Here is a 20,223-nt window from a genome sequence, read left to right as displayed (position 1 = left end):
GTTTACAGCAGCAACACCATCTCTCTGATGGTTTACAGTCTTTCAAATCTTTGTTTTATTGCCACTTTACTTTATACATTATACTTTAAAAATAATGTCTTGTTAAGCCCTGGTCCAAGATACTGTACTCCCAGACCGAGCACAACGTTGGTTTGGCTCTGAACATGTGATAAGAAGAAAATTATAAAACAGAGCTGCACTGACATATTTTAATGAAATGTTATTGAACAGCCTGGAAATCAGTAGCCTCGGTGTAGGGGGTGGAGCCTTTGAGAAAGTCCTTTCATATCGTAGCTAAATGTTGATACTCATCCTCCTTAACGATCTGTCAGCCTCGTAGCTGTGCGTCTTGTCTTTAATCAGCAGGCTGTGGGACTTCCACATCGAGGGTGATCGGTAAAGCTGATCTGGGCCACGTGAGGAGCAGCTCCTCAGTCTGTGCGTGATGCGTGTCAAACGCTGTTGGGATTAAGGGAAAGGGGTTAGAGCTGCGTGCGGTGTGACGGTGCAGCTCAGCAGGTGTGCCCACAGCAGCAGGTAATCGTGTCAGACAGGTGCCGCCGCCCGCTGTGTGTCGCTGACCTGATCCTGAAAGTCACAGAGGAGAAGCTCAGACTGCAACTGAGACCACAACGAGAAGTTCCTCAGCAGGGACAGGACACAGGAGAAAACCCAGTGTCTGACTCAAACAGCAGTGCAGTGGTCAAAGATAAATGCTCACATTTAAGAGGAACAGTTCTTAATAGGTCAGCAAAGCTCATCTCCACCTTCTTCTTCTTCTCTTCTGGGTAGCATTGGTCAGTTACAGCTCGACGAGCCTGATCCTGATCCTACTTTTAATTCACTCTGCTGATTTCTGATCAGTTTCTGTGGCATTCATCCCAGGGAGAACAGCCTCTGTCTTTATCCCTCCGATATTATAATTGTTTTACTCGACTGGTTTTGCAGCAGCGCTTTGGACTCAACATACCAATAACTCATAAATAAGTCAATACACAGAAAACACAGATTCATCTTTTTACAGCCTCTCACTGTCAGTGCTGTTTTCTGTGAAAGCTGAGCACAGACCCTTTTTCCTAATCCGAACAAAATGAGACTGTGGATGCACAAGGTGGAGTGTCAACAGGTTAACAGGTTTTCTGTGGAGCAGAGACAAAATAGGGTGACACAGTTAAAAGCTGTGGAAAAACCTTGACTTTGGCTGTTAGTGCGTAACTTTAATTCAAAAGTGCTTTTTTCAGATTTTAGACGTCATCACTGTGACAATAAACAGTTTGGATACAATTACTACGTTCGACAGCAACTCGAGCTCCACTCACATGATTTACCTGAGCTGTCAATCGTGCCACAGTCCTTAATAATGATTTCACTAAACAAGCCCCTGAATGACGGATGGATCTTCATGACAACCAAAAAAACTCCTCTAATTGATGAAGACCATTAGCTGTAGCTGTTAGATCTAAAAAACCCAAAAGGTAAAAATCTGCAGGTTTTTATTCATGAAAATCAGCTTTAGTTTGGTGGCGTGTTAAAAAAGTCTACGTCTGGTGTTTTTATTGATTTTAGTTCCCAGGACATGAGTCTCCTGAACAGAGGAAAGAGCAAGTCACCATCTGCTGAATGAAAACTTTATCTCCACTTGTTCCTGCTTCAGATCAGCTGTTGGATTTCATGCTGCAGACGTGTCACCCTCATAAAACTTTAGCACCAATCTCTGACACAATGCTGCTGAACTGACGCTGATTGAGATAAAAGGTTTACACATTCTGTGTGTTGGTGATAGTACTTCAGCGTTTTGTTTAATAAGTTGTAAAATACTCCAATAACCCAAACTCATGACTATTCATGAGCCAGACTGTGTGTGTGTGATGGGGGGTGCAGCCTGTAGTCCCTCCTCCCCTGCAGCTCTCCTCTATATATACACTGAGTGAGACAGACAGAGAGGCAGGGACGAGCTCTGCACCGGCTGCACTGCACCGACCAGACACAGTGTGTACAGCAGAGAGGGAGAGCGGTAGAGAGACACTCACACCTGGGATTGGACTCATCTTTGAAGTAAAGAAGGGACAGACAGACAGACAGACCCTCTTCTCATAATGGAAGACTACACCCTTCCCTTCTGGATTTACTTATGTGTTCTGACTGTGTTTATTGGTGGAGCCATGAAGAAGATTTTGGCATCGCACCTGAGTACCGCACCCACCCTAGTGGCCTGGTTGGGGGCCACTGTGCTGGTGGAGCGCCTGTGGGCGTTCTGCCTGCCAGCTGTGCTGTTGCTGGTGCTGCTCGGCCTTGCCTGCTGCATCTACTTGGCTGCAAGGACCAGACCCCCGCCAGCTGCTCTACCTGCCCACGGCAAGGCCGTCTTCATCACAGGTAAGAGTCACTCAGGTGTGAGTGACTGGAAGAAATCTGGTGTTTGCACGTTCATTCTGAGATGGAGAGTTTCAGCAGGAGATTTACTGTGTTTGTCAGGTTTGAATTGACGCGTGTCAAAGGTCTGGAAAATGATTCTAACTCATGAAGGAGCATTAAATCATAGAAAGCACCAGGAATGGAGAGACAGCACCTCTCTCAGTGTCAGGTTAGCAAAGTCTATTCATTTCCTGAAAACTACATCATCACACAGTCTTCATCAGCAGAACAACTTTTTTCTAAAGCTGGAAACACTTCTGCCCTTCATTAAAACTCGCCAGCAGAGAGTCCAGATCTGTTCAAGAATCTGCAGGAGAGACGTAGACCTGTAGCTGCAGCCTGACACTAAATGTTCAGGCTGCTGGGAAAAGGGGCACGTGTGTGTGTAATTTAACTCTGAGGAAACTCAGGGGAAAACCAGGATCTAGGAGGTTAATAGAAGAAGTTTCATAATCTTTAGTGGGAGTGTAAATGATCACAGACAAGGTCAAGCTGAACTGAACCTGGGAAGTGATCTGATCCCTCAGGGACTCGGACTGAGGAGGAAGAAGTGTGTGTTTGGTTTCTGTTGGGGAATAAACTTTATGGACAATAGATGCCTGCAGGGGGAGGGAGGCAGTGGTATTCCCCTTCACAATAAAAGCCTTAGAGTGGAGGGATGCTGCTGATCGGAGCACTGTGGAAATGAGCCTGATAAAAGTGCTGACTGGTTTATAGATCTGCGTGTGTGTTTTTGGATCGTCCTCAGTCTCCATGCAGCCTTAATCACATTTTTGTTGCCTGACAGCCAGCTGGCTCTGGCTTTGTGTTGTGGTTAACGAGATAATCAGATCTGCAGATTAATGTGACTGTTAAATAACACCACGATCTGCCTTTGTGTAACTGTACTCTCACAGAATCTGCCCACAGTCAAACTTACTTTCCCAAACTGGTCCTCAAGTGACCTGAAAGGTTCATAACTCCTGTCACCATGGAGACAGAGGGATGCTTAGCTTGCTCATGCATTAAGCTGAACGACCTGATGTTTCTCTTATTATCACCTAACTTGCCAAAAACCAAGCGATTCCAGTTACTACTTCTTTGTGGTCTTTTTCATTCTAACCTCACTATTCTGAGGCTGAAATTCAGTTGGTCAGAACACGTTTAATGTATTTTCAGCTGTTTGATGGTGAAAACTTGCCATCAGGGGCTTTTATTGCTGCTTCTGGACAACTCTTCATGCAACAAGTAGCGCTGCAAAAACTGAAATAATTCAATATGTAGACTTCATAATGAGTCCAAAGCTCATAAAATTAATTGTATTTTGCCTCCCACTCAGTTTTTATATGTTGCCAAACTAGCAGCTAGCGAATAAAATGGAGACTTTAAACACTGTATGTTGCTGTGAGCAGTGTGGGTGGTGACAGACTAACATGTTTGTCCCACTGGCTCACTGCAGCTGTATAAGCCCAGATTGGCTCACTACTAGTACAGGCCTGCATACGCGACAGGACCACGAACACATTAAGTGAGCATTTTCCTCCAGTGGTTGCTTGAGGTATTGCAATAAAAATCCTTTGCAACCCAGATTTTCCCATACACTACAGAGATAAAAGGGGTATTCAAAAAGTGCATGGTGTCTGTGTAAAAGTCATCCTACTCACTGCGTCCTGCCAGTTCAGATGTCGTGGAAAAGTGGGAAGAGCAGTGGTTTGACCAGAGTTCCTATGTGTACTAAATACTACAATCACTCCACCAGTTTCTTATCAACAAATAGATGTTTATTATGGTCACTGTAATATAATGTCACACTTGGCACTCTGTGCTCTTGTGGCCTGAACGGAGCACGACACCCGGAACTCGGAAAGTGGTGCACAAAGAGACGGTGAAAGATTAAAAGTCACAGTGGTTACAGCTAGTCCCTAAAACTTTTCTGTAGGTATACTGTAGTAAATGTGTGTTTAGTGTGGAGATGGACAGTAAAATATTATCAGTGTTCTCTCTGTAAGTTAAATAACAAATATTTAGATTTCTCATTTCCTTCAGCCACGTCCAGCAGCAGCGATAATGTACCAAACACTTCTTATGCACACATTTTCAGACTTTGAACAAGGTGTGGTCCACAGCTCTTACTGCCCCCTCCCACATGGGAAAGACGCTGCTTTGATCTGGAAGAAAGAAATCTAGGTTACACAAACATCAGCCACTGAACTGTTGACATTCACACAGTAATCCCTGAGGAAAGGTGTGGGCAGGGCAGCAGTTTTTACTTCCTTGTGCAGAATTTCAGCTGACACCATGACATGGGCCATGATGGAAGAACTGACTGTTGTCCAGTGAAGATAACTGGGAGATCAACTGTGTCTTATTTCTACATTAAACTTAAAACTGCATGGGACTGTCAGATACTCCTGTATCTGATGAATTTCACTGCACATTGATTTGACCAGTAATCATCACACTGTATGTGTAATGAACTGTATTCCTTTTTATAGATAAATGAACGCAGAAGGTTGATTCAGCCCTTTGCTTCTTGATGTCTGGTTGTAAATGTTGGCCCTGGTGCCGTGCCGTGGTAATCCCAATCAGATCAACATATACTGCAGACTAAGCGGTTTATTGTCCAAGCCAAAGAACTCTAGGAGGTCGTCTGTTGTCTTGGCAACATGGTACGAAATCCCTGAGACTTGCACCTGACCGTGTCTGGTCGTCAGCTCCCCCGTTGTGGCCGTGAGGAAACTGAAACCCAAAACATTTTTTGTAACACCAGAGACAACGGAGCATTGCAACAGGTTGTCCTGGGACAGATGTCTCAGATCAGTAGAAACAAAAACTCTGTGGAAGTGTTTCCGCTCTTGTGGTCCCGGTGGGTTGCAGTAAAACAGGTGATCTCTAAGAGGAGATTTAAAACTGGTCCAGGGCCGAGAGCTCCATCGACAGCTCGTTCTTAATTGGCTCTGCCAAAGGCTGTAAGTTCAGTACAGGGTCGCCCTGGAAATAAGAGCAGTGGAAAAAGGTCCCAGTAAACCTCTTAGAAAGCTAATTGAAGTGTTCTACAGTGAGGCACATTCTTCGAAGGATGAGCTCAAGGCAGCACTGCGGGCCGGCACTCTACCCTCATGTTCAGGAAACCTCCTAGAGCCTTCAGCCTCTTAGTCAGCAAAGTGGAGGGTAGATGTGGGGAGCCTGGGGGCTTATGGGTTTGTTCTCCTTGACGGTTGGTGATGTAGGGTGGACGAGATGTTTGCAGACAGTGTTTGAAACATACAGACAGAACAACTCTTCTCTTCATATTGAGCGTGAACGTGTGAAATGAAAAGCATTAAAAGTGAATACCGGCAGTACGTTTCCAGTGATCGATAATGAACCATATCACAATCGTGCAGGAGTTGAGTTGGACTTCAGGAGCTCAACTGCTCCCCAGCCCTTCTCAACTGTTGCTTTATCAGTGGTTTTCCCCTCAAAGTCCATCAGATGTCTGCTCTCTGGCTGGCGTCCAGGACTGACCCTCAAGGGACACCGATTTCTGGTCCAAAGTTTTCAGTTCCACAGCTGCAGTAAAACTCCTCCAACAGAAACAAGAGCTCACATTCTTCGCTAACGTTTAAAGTTCTGAAAACCGCACTCTTCCTTTCTAAGCCAGTAACTCTTCATTTTTCTGACACTCTTCCTTCCTTCCTTCCTATCATGTAGACATTCTACTCCTTTACAGTTTCTTCCTGTTTCCTTTCTTCTCTTTTACCTCCCATTTTGTGCTCTCTTGTTCTAGCACACTTCTTCATCCTTCCTCACTCCTCCCACAGTTGACATGGGCAGAGTTTACCAGAGTTCACGATCATATAAATAAAGAACCAATCAGCACCAACGAGTTTAGTTTATCATTAAGTTTGAGAAACAGAAAAACTGATTGTAGCTGCTTCGAGAGAGACGATGTCAGAAGAAGAGACTGAAACTGCTCTGTGCTCTGATTACACACCAATAAGTCTTCACAATCACAGCGTTACATAATGTTTCTGCCATGCTGAACAGGTCTTGATGCTCATCATTAGCTGGCGAATCCTGGTTATTTAAAGATTTGACTCTTTGTTCTGTTCCCGTTGCATGACCTTTGCTCACAGTTGGACAACAATTTGTTACTGCAGAATTTCCAAGAGATGAAGCAACGGAGCCCTTGGCTGTTCGGCCATGTTGTGTTCACAGAGACTAAATCATTTTACAACGGAACAAACATGAGCAGCATTTTACAAAATGTTACTCAATATTTGGACTGAGCTCCCTACCGTGAGGTGTGAGTCCAGCTCTGACTGTTTACAGATCTGAAAGCCTGTGATAGGATTTGAATGGGATATCCATGTTGTCTTCGAAACACCTGAATTTAACTACAGAAGCCTTTGAAAGTATATATAGTATACATGTGCATGTTCTTTTACAGTGCAAAGGAAATACATCCCACATCAGCTTGTTACTATGCTGCCAACATCTGCAAGAGTCATGCAGACTTTGTGTTTGCAGGCGAAAGTTATGACCATGCAGACTGTGCTCTAATGGACGCTCACCTGCACAGAAATGCAAAACCATATCCACGACAGCAGTGCCTGTGCCCATTTTGAAGAATATCTAAAGTATCGATTAGGACTTGTTGAGCCCACATACAGTTGGACAGTCTCTTCTGTTACAGTTGACTGTATCAAGTACATAGATTTTTTAACAGTCATGTAAACAAGAAACTGGATTTCTGTAAGGGATTAGAGTATTTCCTGGAGAATGCCATTTCTTTGCCATGTGTACACGTAACCAGCTTCCTAATCCACAAGAACATGTGCCAGCCAAAGATTGGAGTGTCCGGATGAAAGGGGATTGCCTCCTAGTTTTTACATCAAATGAGCCTAAAGTATGAGCATACATAGATTTGATGTACCCAGGATAGTGCATGTAAATGCTGTCAGTGTCAGTTTCAGCCACCTGAAGCTGTGATTAGCTGGTGGCTCGATAGTGTAGTGGTGCGATTGCTGCCCTCCATTTGGGAGAATGGGGTAGAAATCCTGGCTGTGGCCTTTCTCCGGTAGGGATCAGTGATCATCTTACTCAGTTTTAGGAATACAACTCAAGAAACTCCAGTACCATGCCAGCAGTTCTGGACACACACTGACATGAAGGTGGAAAGCTGCTGGTAATTTAACAAGGTGATCTACAGAATGAGTCAAAATCAATGCTCCTGTCAGACCAGATTTAATTGTTAATTAATGATAATGATTTACAAATTCAAAAATGTGCCACTGTCTGTTTCACCAGACAATATTCAACCTGCTGCATGTGTTTAGACATTCAGATGTTTCTGTGCAAAAAGTGCTCAGATGGTACTGAGGTGCTGTGTCTCAGTAAAAAGGAACGATGTAACAATCCAAATTTCTGGTTCTTCTTTTTGTATCCATCTGGAAACCCAGTTTTCAACAGAATTGGAAAGTTTCACACCTGCGACTCCCCTCATTTTGCTATCAGCTGTAAAACACAGGTGAAAAATAAAGAGACTGGCAGTGAAACCAGAGTTTTTTTGATGGCACTGAGTGTGTGAATCAGGTGCAGAGCCTGTTTGTGTAACGTTGAGCAGAGCAGTGGTATTTATTCCTGGGACGTGACTCTGGAAACCCTCCAAGGACACGGAGTGAGGCAGCATGCCAACACCTCCACTCTCTTGCCAGCAGGATCTTTCAGACACCCGCTGTACAAAAGGACAAACAGAACAGCGAGTACCGCCGAGGATCAGGTTGAAGGTGCTGGAATTTCGGGAAGCTAGGCGGGCTGTGGGGTATGAGATAAAATCTGAGCAGCTCATGATGTTTTACTCTGAAAATAAACGTGGCTTGTCTGGGAATGAATGAAACTTTTTATGACTGTGTGGGCCAGCTCCATAAATTCATACAAGCCACTCCTAGAGAGCTGCATGAGTTCTGCACGTGTGCACAGAGGCCTGAAGAGCTACTGCTGAATTTGACACCTGAACCCGATCCAGCACACCAGTTGTCAGGCTGATGGAGTCACGTACACACTTTCAAACAAATCTCGGTTTGGACAACTTTCCCCGTCGGTTCTACCAAACATGTAACTCGCTGAATCGTCCTGGAGCGAAAAGCAGCTCACAACAAATGTGCCTGAAAAAAAGAAAAAAGATTTATTAGAAATTAATAAAATGAGTGGAAATGCTCAAGTCAACCTCAGTTAGTGTTATAATTTATGGTTATGTTTTGTAGAAAATGTAATCATTAATTACTTTTTGAATGAATGAAGATAACTTTACCACAAGTAGGTGGCTGGGGTTGATGGAGGGTAAAGTAAGTGCAGATCCAACTTTGAGTCCAGTGGGATTGGCATTTGGTTATAAAAAGTTAGCTAGAAAGTGTTGTGATTTAAATTTAATAAGTTAAAGAGACATCGAGTGTCAAGTGACAGACTGATTTTTATTTATTAAGCCAGCATACAATCTTTCCCTGACCTTAAGCCAGTCCTGGTGTTGTCCTGCAGGTTCATACAGGAAAAGACGCAGACGCCTGTTGAATTCATACAGCAACATATGGACAACTTGTCATTAACATTTACGGTGAACATATGGCCGCTATGTTAACATAACATGTAATCGTGTTGAGCAGTATAAGAGTTTAGCTGTTACACGTCTAGATAAATGTTTTCAGCTGTCCAGGCTACAAGTTGAACACCGAAGTCCTGATTTACTCGTGAAGCACACGACAGTTAATAGCATGATATCATTTCAGCACCTCACAGTCACACTAAACATATTCAGGCAAAAACTGCGCTTCACAATCCACATTCTGAGGCAGTAAATTTCAACCCTGATTGTATCAGACTGTTTTATGTAAGAAAGCCGTGGCAGCAGTGGACCAGAGCCGGATCTCAGAGCTGTGTTCAAACCTGTACTGACAGCTGCTGTCAGTCTCTTATCAGCACAAACATCTGCCAGCAGAGGTGATAAGAGAAGCAGGAAGGGCTCTGTTTGAGACGAAGCTGCTGTTCAGTCTGATCGGCACATTGATCTGCTGTCGCTTCAGACTTAATGGTTTCCTCAGTGAACGTGAAAATCACACTGATGCTGTATCTCACAGGAAAACAGAACAATCTGCTGTTACGCTTTGAAACCAGACAATAATTCTGCAGCTGCATGTGTTCAGCCTCTGCATGGATGCACTGAACGTTAGATGCATAGATTTTATAAAAGTAAAAACCTCTGAAGATGAAAACTGTGGCCAATCATTGCCAGACGCTCGTTTGAATCCAGCTGAGTCAGTAATTGCTCTGGTGGTTCATTACATGTTTTTGGTTTCTGCTTGTTTTCGTGAGCCTGTCAGTCACAGTGGATATGACTAAGTGGTTTGTGTAGTTGGCTCATGTCCTTTTTGTGCACAGCGGCTGTGCTCGAATGTGTGGTTTGCTGTAAACTGAGAAGACTGTGAGCCTCATTTGTTTTGTAATCACACATTGTCCCTCGGTAAAAACATCACCCTGGTAAATTTGCTCTGGAGCCACATCTGCTGCAGAGTTCTTCCCATAAAGCAGCAGACTGCATGTCATGTTGTAGCCCACGTGATGTTTCTAGTCCTGTGTGCCACACAAACACCTGACAGTACCGTGTCCCTGTGACCCTGCAGGTTGCGACTCTGGTTTCGGGAATGCCGCAGCAAAGCGTCTGGATGCTCTGGGCTTCGAGGTGTTTGCCACAGTGTTGGACCTGTCAGGAGACGGAGCCAGAGAGCTGCAGAGGATCTGTTCCCCCCGCCTCACCCTCCTGCAGGTGGACATCACCCAACCGCAGCAAGTCCAACAGGCGCTGCTGGACACCAAGGCCAAGCTGGGCCTCAGAGGTAAAAACTGGCTGAAGATGGATCACAAATTTCTGGAGCTGCTGGGAGATAAATGTGTTGATGGAGTTAGACAAAGAGGTGATGAGCTGTCTGCCTTTCCTACCCATTTGGTGTGTTACATCTGCTCTATAGTAGTTTCATTCGGCCCACTGGCATTTTTAAACGCTAAAAAAAAAGCTCTGGGACAAAGCAGCTGGATGTCAAACAATGAGGGAAGGGAGATGACTTGTGACCTGTTTGGCTTTTCATACCCCCTCTGCTTCCAGCTCTCAACATGTCCTAGTCCAACATGTGAGAATGTTGTAAATAATGGAATAAAATAATTCCAAATATACAAATCCGTTTAATATAAAAGATTTGTTGACTGCGTTCCCCTGTCAACAGTGTTAAACAGTAGAAAAGTCTGAGTGGTTGTTTGAGTTGAGATTAATTTCAGATGAGAGAGTTCCTCCAACTCTGCTCTGCTCCTTTAAAAGTGGTTTTGCTGATTGTGCAGATCGTGTAAGTTCACCTCAGGGTGTTCTTTCCAGAATCTGAAGGCACACTCAGTGTGCGTGAGGTGCACAGGAATGTGTGCTGGAGTTTGTTCTATATCCTTCTAGGAAATCACTGACCTGCAGAAGCAGCAGAGCAGGCGTCGAGGGAAAACGGCTTTAATGAAGAAATGTCTTTTAGCAGCTAGAAGAGTGGAGCGGGACGTGGGGGGGGGGGGGTGTCTCATGTTTCACACGCTGAAATCAGAGCACAGAGAGTCTCCAGGGTCACTCAGCGATTGGCTCAGGCTGCAGCTCCCACTGGCTTTGTAATTAGACAGCTCCGACTGCTGGCTGTAGCTCCGAGTCATGTAAGGACGTGCACACACACACACAGTGAGTGTGTGTGTGTGTGTGTGTGTGTGTGTGTGCCTGTGTGTCACTCACTGTTTGAGTGTGTGTGTGTATGGGCGGATGGCTGTAATAAAAGAAGTGGGGGGGTGAAAGGCCGAGATACACACTCCCTGACCTTTGAGTCACTGTGGGGTTTGTGTATAGTGTGTGTGTGTGTGTGTGTGTGTAGACGTGCAGGAAGGTGGACCTCATGTTTTCAGTGTGTACTAGTCGTGTACTAGTCGTGTACTAGCTGTGTACTAGTCGTGAACTAGTCATGTGCTAGTCGTGTACTAGTCGTGAACTAGTCGTGTGCTAGTTGTGTACTAGTCGTGAACTAGTCGTGTACTAGTTGTGTACTAGTCGTGAACTAGTCGTGTGCTAGTTGTGTACTAGCTGTGTACTAGCTGTGTACTAGCTGTGTACTAGTTGTGTACTAGTCGTATAGTAGTTGTGTACTAATTGTGTACTAGTTGTGTACTAGTCGTATAGTAGTTGTGTACTAGTTGTGTAGTAGTTGTGTACTAGCTGTGTAAAGTAAAACTATGGAGACAAACGTACTTGACGAGCAGGATGTCCATGTTACAGCTGTAACATGGACATAAGATAAAGCTCGTGTTTGCTACGTCACACTTTTCTTCTGGAAAGTGTTACAAAGGACTTCTCCCAGACAGCTTCAGGTGAACTGCATCACCTACGTATTAATGGAGAGTTACTTTTACTTGAACTGAACCAAACACCTTTGTGTAGGAGGTTTTATTAGGACTGTTTGGGTACTGTAGGCTTGGACAGGTGGTTTGGACTCTGCAGGTGTGACCTTCACTTTCGCTTTTGGATGTTGCTCCGATCCCATGTGGGATTTTGGTGCACATGATGTCATGGTGTCATTTATCTGTTGTATTTCTCTGCTCCACTGGAAATAGTTGTGTTTTCAGCTTCAATGTGTTTGATAGCTGTCTGTAATCTTTGTTGTATGTGTGTGATAGGTCTGTGGGGACTGGTAAACAATGCTGGAATATGTGTGAACATTGGAGATGCAGAATTGTCTCTGATGTCCAACTTCCGCGGCTGCATGGAGGTCAACTTCTTTGGCACAGTGAATGTCACCAAGACCTTCCTGCCACTGCTGCGACAGGCCAAAGGACGCCTCATCACCATCTCCAGCCCTGCCGGTGTGTGTCACACAGACACTCTCACACACACACACACACACACACACACACACACACACACACACACACACACACACACACACACTGATGCTGTAATAAATCTTCATTGAATGTTCCAGAACAGCTGAACCACAGATGAACTCACTGCTACCTTCAAACTGCCAAACCAAATAAACAGGGCTGCTGCTCATTTCTCTGCCCTCTGTTTGTGCAACTCAACTGTCGTCCAGCGGGAACATTAGAGTACAATCTAATCCGTCACAAAGGTTCATCCCCCTCACAGATCTAATGTGTTTAACAGATTTCATGGTTCGATTTTTGTGCATGCTGTGTGCAGACCTTAAATGTTGGTCTTTATTTACTCAGTAGGCGTTGATCCTCTCGAAAACAGGGCTCAAACAGTAGAAACACGGCTGAAGCCGTTTCGTTTGTGTTTTCCTAACTGATTTGGCACACTTTTACCTCTACTGGATCAAAGTGGTGAAAAGAGGACGCCTGGGCTACAGGCTACACTAAAACAGCTTTTATGTAAACGTGGACAAATATTCACAAAAGCTGCAGAACTCGATTTGTCTTTATTACCACCGTTGTCAAAGTCAGCTGTTTCAGGCTCTTAAGCTGTTCAGTAAGGAGTTTGCGAAAGCAGATTCAGGTCTGGGGGGAAATTACCTGTTCATCCACTTTTAGAGGCAGTTCCAGGGCTGAATCTCTGAGCGGGAGGAATAGCTTCAGTGTGTTTTCTGACACTAATTTACACTTTAGTCATGTCAGATCAATTTAATAAGCCTTCGATGCAGAGCTCAACTAGCTGTTCTTAAAGTTCTCAACTTCATCTCATGGTCCTCCAGTGTGGATAGCGCTCGGTCCTCCACAGACCACAACTAGTTACCTCTCATTTCATTTATTTCATTTCATTTCATTTCATTTAGTCATTTATCAGACGCTTTTATCCAAAGCGACTTACAAGTGAGGAACAAGGCAAGCAAACAAAATCTAAGTCAAGGAGAAACAACATCAAAGCAGAGTGCTATCGAAAAAGTGTTTCTGTTTCAAGAGATGTTAGAAAGAAAGGGTAGAAATTTTTTTTTTTTTTTTAAGTGCACCTCTGAGTAAGACCTCTGAGTAAGACTCCACTGAGTCTTGTGGGTTCATTCTGCTGTGTGTGATTGGTTAGTCTGTGTGTGATGTCATCATGATGTTGGGTTGTTTTCAGGTGATCAGCCGTTTCCCTGCTTGGCAGCCTACGGAGCGTCGAAAGCAGCTCTCAACCTTTTCATCAACACGCTGCGTCACGAGCTGGAACTGTGGGGGGTCCGAGTCTCCACCATCCTGCCGGGTTCATACAAGACAGGTGAGCAGCCAGTGTGCATCTGTGTTCATGTTAAGTTCATGTTCACCTGACCTGGGATTGTTATTAGTATATGTCGGCACAATCCGAACACAAAGCACAATCAAAATGTAAAGTTGTTGAGTTCCATGTCACAGCGTTTATTTGTTTATTTGCCACATGGGACAAAACGTGGGAGGTCGAGTGAGAAGACACTGACTGTTCAGAAACAACAAATCAGATGTTTACTGATCCTGATCAGTCAGGAGTGAACCACACTCCTCACACTCTGGCTCTTATTTCCTCCAGCCTTGTATATTGTAGTGGTGCCTCATGTTGAACATGATGACAGGCCTCCTGCTGAGGAAATACTCTCATAATGAGGACCATATGTGGGACGGACCATCTGTTTTCACACGCAGACAATACAAATAGCTTGTGATTTTGTAACTCTCGCAGGATGGATAGATGTGATTAGAGGACTAGAGCTCAGAGTACATCCACACACAGCCAGCACGTTGCTTCTCTGCTTTTTCTGCTTTAATTATTCTGTGTGGCTTTTGAAAAATTGCTATGTTCTGGAGACTTTTTGACATGTTTATCAAAATTACGTCACAAACACAACTAATCCCAAGCACCTGAAGTATCAGCAAAAGGTCTGGTTGTACAGACTGAAACAGTTTTTACAACATTGTGTATCATTATTGCTGCAGCGTAAGGTTGTAAATGACTGTGGTGGTGCCAACACACACCAAAAAAGGAGTTAATTCACATGTTATTTACTGATTTATTCGTATCAATTATGTTAATGATTAGTATAATATAATTGATCATGGCATGAAAAATCACTTAGTGATTAATCGTTTTGAAATAGTGAGCATTTAATTTAATTTAACAGATCAGGAAAACAAGAAAAAACAAAGTAAAAACCGAATAAGATAAAATAACCCTAACCCTAACCCAACAGACCCAAACACATCATGTTCCGGTTCCCCGAGTGATGACTGACTGGATGTAAACACAGAGCCGGGAACACTTTATCCTTCTGTTCACGCTTTAATCCTGAAGGAACACGTTTGGGTTTAAACTTCTAATCCTGCTCTTACTCTGCTGACTTTTGGAGCAGCTCAGGCTGAACTCTGTCTAGACTTTGGGCCAACTCCATGTTCAGCATTCAAACAGCACTGACGCCAGCCAGTGAGACTGAAACATGAACAATGTCAGTGCTAGTTCTGTTGACTCACAGCTCTGCTCAGTTCACACTAAATATGTTTCTGTGCTCTAGCACTTAATCTCTGCTTCACTGTCAGAACTTTTACTGGCATGTTGGCTCCTTTAGCAGTAAAACGTGGAAACTGATGCCAACGTTCTTCTCAGAGTCAAACTACAGATGTCTAACAAACTGTGCATTGCAGCAGGAAAGGTGCTAATGAATGAAAATGGTAGAGTCCAGTGTCTTGTGACAAAGGCCAGTCCAAAGTGGGTCAGGACTGTTACTCACATTTCTACAAATACTGTCTGGAAGGAGCGCTGAGTCATGAGAATCCTGAGTCATGAGTTGTTCATTTCCCAGTTTATTCTTCGCTCCAACATAATGATAGTGACGAGGAGGCCTGTAGATAGGTGATCATAGATAAACATCTCACTGCTGTAGGTGACCTTTTAATTCAGTGAAAATGTAATTATCCCAATGAGAGAGGAGAGAACTCAACACAGCCAGAGGAAATATTGACCCATAAGAAACAGATGTAGAAAATAGATTAGCACATTTTAGCAACAAACACACTTTACCACTTTAAGTACACTGTATCTTTTCTGACATCTGGTTGCATCACTGTGACCTGTTGGTGTCCAGGTTTCACACATCCACACTTTGTTTGCAAATGTAATGAAGGGGTTTTGTCCTTGTAGCCATGGAACAACCATTAGAATAGTGTTTATTTTCAGGTAAATGCAGTCCATAAATCCCACTGTGAACGTGTGATTCAGTAGTTTAATACAGTAATGTGTCTTCTTTCTGGGTCGTAAGAAATTATGGTGCTGATAATATTGGACCAGCCATAGTTCTTTTGGTCACTCCTGCTGTTTTTACAGTTGTTGCTACTGTAGTAACACTGGTGTCTCTGCAGGTCAGTCCAGTAACCATGCCTACTGGGAGCAGCAGCACAAACAGTTGCTGCAGAATCTGTCCCCAGCACTGCTCGAGGACTACGGCGAGGACTACGTGAACGAGACCAAGGAGCTATTCCAGAGCCACGCTAAGCAGGCCAACCCCGATTTCAGCCCTGTTATTGACACCATCGTTCAGGCGCTGCTAGCGCCGCAGCCACAGGTGCGCTACTTTGCAGGGCCTGGCCTTGGCCTTGTGTACTTCATCCACAACTACTGCCCATTCAGCATCAGCAACCACTTTCTCAAGAAACTGTTTGTGAAGAAGAAGCTGATGCCACGAGCTCTGAGGAAGCAGTCGGGCTTCAACCTGAACCTGAACCTCCACAATAACAACAACGAGGAAAAACTCAAGTAGCTGTGAGGCAGTAGAAGCCTCCTGACGTCATTATCCTGCAGCCATAGAGGACCACTTGTGTAATGCGCTCATAGAGCTGTAACCTGTTGTTTCCTATGTGGTGTTTTTAAAATGTTGAAGGGATCATCGTGCTGCACTAAAATGGTTTCTGTTCGTTTCTCTACTTTCTGTTCCCATGATGCCCCCTGCGGCTAGAGAGGACCCACGTGGAGGTCAGGGGCCAGGGGACAGATAGAGATGCAGCCACAGTTTGATGGGAAAACACTACACCTCCATCAGCAATATCAGCTGTACTGTCTTGGGTCACAATGACTTAATGTGCCTTCATCACAGAGAAACACTACAGCAGCTTGTTTTTAAGGAAAAGACAAAGACACCCCTTTTTTGTACCAGTGTTGCTTTTTTTGTAACAATAACACATATAGTTTCTTCTTACTCATCGTCTTTGTTGCTGAGTTGTTAAAACACGATGACATCATACGACACCAACCGGCCAAATACAATGGCACGACTCTGGCCCTAGCCTGACCCAACACCTGCTGCTAACTGGAGCTGACTATCAGCTGCAATTTACACACTAAATGAGCCGAATCTAGTGGTCGGGTCAGGGTCAGAGTGTGCCGTCACTCGGCCACGATCAGCCCGACTTCCACTGACTCCCTGTAACTAAGACGGTTCAACAAATCCACAGTTAAACTGAGTAATGTCAAATCATGTGGAAACAGCGACCATGAAGTTATGTTACAGACCGAGTTTTAGTGGACTGAAACAGTGCTTCGCTTTAATTTTAATTTTGATAAAATTGTGTCCCTTTGTTTCCGAGCTGCCTCACTCACGTCATCGCTGCATCCTCAGCAACAAAATGCAACAAAAAAACCCCAACCAGTTCAGTCAATGAGACCCTTAATTCACTAAATTCAGATCAATCATCACTGGACGAATGATGGAGTTATTTTTATGTTTGACCTTTTAACACAATCAAAACATCAGTGATGGGCGAACGGATAAAGAAAATGTTCAGTCCTTAGCACAGGGACTAGCTGTCGGATATTTGTGCACTGGCTGCTGGGAGGTGAAGAACTGACTTGTAGTCTGAGCCTTGAAATGAGCATGCTCAGTGAAACAAGCTACTGTAGTGACACCTCCGTCCATCCACCCACCCACAGATTTCTACATCTCTGAATATTTTTCTCATTTAGAAACCAGCATCTTCTTCTGAGAATACTTTTTAAAATACATTCACCTTTTCTGAGCCTGTGTGTTTGTTTTTTGCATCAGAGTGAAAACTGAATGATTTCAGAATAAAAGTACACATTTAGTTTGTCTCATTCTTCTTTGTTTTAGACACACAAAAGCTATTTTCTACTACTTTATTACTTGGTTTTCAGAAGGGGTGGTGGCTCTGATTACCAGACTTCCTGTTTGGACTTCCAACCACCACAATAAAAGCACAGAAGTGTAGAATAGTTCAGATTGTTGCCCCTATTGATACAGATGTTTTTTTATATTTATAAAATAATGTTTCATATTTTAACGCCTTCTCATCAAGGATTGTGACATCTACACAATTTATCACAAACAGGTACTTTTTGCGTAAATTTGAAAAATATGCATATGATTAGCTGAATAAACAAACAAACAACAACAAAAACTTGTTGAGTTTAAGGAAGGAACCAACTGTAAAGTCCATGTATGATCCATTTTGTCTGTTTGTAGTAGTGAAATGTTTGCTGGATTAGTTTTTCTCAGTAAACGTTTCATATTTAAACCAGATATTTATTAATCTTGTTAGTTGTGTGATCTGAACTGTCTCACTTCGAATTAAAATAAGAGCAATCCATTTTAAATTGGTTTGTATATCACGTGATTCTTCTTTGAAAACCTTAAATCACAGTGTTTGTCTCTCTGATTGTTAGGGTTAGGGTTACATTTTTTTATTCTTTATAATCTGTTGTGCTTCACTATATAACATGAAACATGGCTGTGATGAAACCAACAAAACTCCAACCTCAACATCACAACTTTATTCCAAATGAATAAACAATAATAATAATTATTATTATTTTTAAATCATAATTTCTGCACAGGTTGTGTTTCTGTGGTACTGTCTATCTCTACATTAACCCACCTCCACTTTGTTTTCTCTGTGTTTGTTAGCTCATGTATGGTTTCCTTTTCAATTAAACTATTTATGGTGTCTTTTCTTTTATCATCACTTAACTGTGAATTTTACATGAAAATATAAAACACAAACATGATGTCAAGGGTTCACTTGCTTCATTCTTTGATAGAAATAAACTGGACTTTTTCATACGTCGCCTTCTCTGTTGTTTGTGGTGGAGCAGGGCTGAATCACCAACCAAGCAAAATACACAATTACTTGGAGGCCTGGCCTCTCATGTGTTTTTGTCATATTAATAAGACTAATTCAAATGTGAGGTTGAAGATCTTTTTTGACAGCTGTTATGTTAATAAAACACAGAGAACCTGAAACCCGTGAGGTTGCATCCAACAACAGCTTTTATGATCCATCCCCCTGAAACTTTTTTTTTTTCATTGCCTGTCATTCCCCTTCTTTCGTCGCCTGTCAGTTATGTCATAAAGCTGTAACATGTCCCCGTTTAGTCAAAGTCTATTGTCGATTCTACCACATGTAGTGTGAGGGTTTGGACCCATACTCGGGCTCAATGAGGACACGATTAAACAACTGGTTTAACAATGGTTTATTTTAAGAGGAGAGGGACATCAGGAACTAGAGTGCGAAGGGGTCCAGGTGGGCAGGAGCCACATCTAAGCAGGAGAGAAATGCCAAATAATAATATGTCAAGAAAGGAATTAACAAAGACTAAGGAAGCTAACTTACGGAGAGGAGATGGAACGGAACCAGGCAGAGGCAGAGCTGAGGCTGATGGGAAGTGTAGTCTTAGACGGAGAGGGGCTCGGAGGAGTTCCTGATGACTGATGCCCGGAAAGAGAGGCTTTCCAGGAGTCGGTGGAGGGGAGGCGAGTAAGGAGGCTTTTCGGGACTCCGCAGAGAGGAGGCGAGTGAGGGCGGTCTGGGACAGTGTTGTTGAGCCATGTTTCTGTAAACACACAAACACACCATTCTCCCACAGTCCTATGAGTTAATTGTAATAGTCGGATGAGGTTCAATTTATTGTCCAAAGAGCACACGTTGGCGAGTTCAATGGAGGAGATAAGATAAAACTTTAATGATCCCACAGTAGGGAACTTTACTTCTTAAGGAGCTCACAGAAACAGTTAAGGTGCAAAAGAATAGAAATGAATATATATGATTTGAAGTATTGAATTGTTTACAAAAAATGTATAGAATTGTGTAGTGACAACAGACAAAACATACAGAGTCCAGCTGACACCCCAGGACAGAGCTGGCCCTCCTGACCAGCTTGTGCAGTCCATTCCTGTCCTGGTCCGTGCTGCCTGCACCCCAGCAAACTACAGCGTAGTGGACAACTGAGGCTACCACACAGTCATACAAAGTCCTTAGCAGAGGCCTGCACACTCCAAAGGACCTAATTCTCCTCAGAAGATGAAGGCGACTTTGGCCCTTCTTGTACAGGGCATCAGTGTTGTGGGACCAGTCCAGTTTATTGTTTAGGTAAACACCCAGGTACTTAAAGTTGTCCACCATCTCTATGTCCGAACCCTGAATATTCACCGGTGTGTGAGGTAGTGTCTTCCTCCGGAGGTCTATCACAATCTCCTTTGTTTTACTGGTGTTTAGACTAGAGAACCTCAGAGAACTTCTGGACATGACAACTGCTGGTGTTGTATGGAAAATCCTAAGTGTATAGAGTGAAGCAGATAGAGGGGCCCCAGTGCTGCAATCCCACATACTGTGGCCTGTTGGTGAGGTAGTCCATTGTCCATGCCGTCAGTTGTACATCCACTCCTGGTCCTTCCAGCTTCCCTCTCAGTACTGGCGGTCAGTGGTGTTGAAAGTGCCTGAGAAGTCAAAAAAACACGACCTTCACAGCAGTTCCGGCAGTCTCCAGGTGAGTCAGCGCCCTGTGCAGAAGGTAGATGATAACATCATCCACCCCAA

At 43.7% G+C, this 20,223-nt stretch overlaps 1 protein-coding gene across 1 annotated transcript; it reads left to right on the top strand.

Moving 5' to 3' along the window:
• Positions 1-2,096: 2,096 nt before the first annotated feature.
• hsd11b2 (hydroxysteroid (11-beta) dehydrogenase 2) lies at positions 2,097-18,470 on the top strand. The gene is made up of 5 exons (XM_026378128.1): positions 2,097-2,376; positions 10,053-10,265; positions 12,118-12,303; positions 13,517-13,654; positions 15,760-18,470. The coding sequence occupies exons 1-5, from the start codon at positions 2,097-2,099 to the stop codon at positions 16,155-16,157; spliced, it is 1,215 nt and encodes a 404-aa protein (XP_026233913.1). The 3' UTR covers positions 16,158-18,470.
• The last annotated feature ends 1,753 nt before the right edge of the window (positions 18,471-20,223 follow it).

Source organism: Anabas testudineus, chromosome 3 (assembly GCF_900324465.2).
Source record: "Anabas testudineus chromosome 3, fAnaTes1.2, whole genome shotgun sequence".
NCBI lineage: Eukaryota > Metazoa > Chordata > Actinopteri > Anabantiformes > Anabantidae > Anabas > Anabas testudineus.
This window is presented reverse-complemented; position numbering and strand designations above follow the sequence as displayed.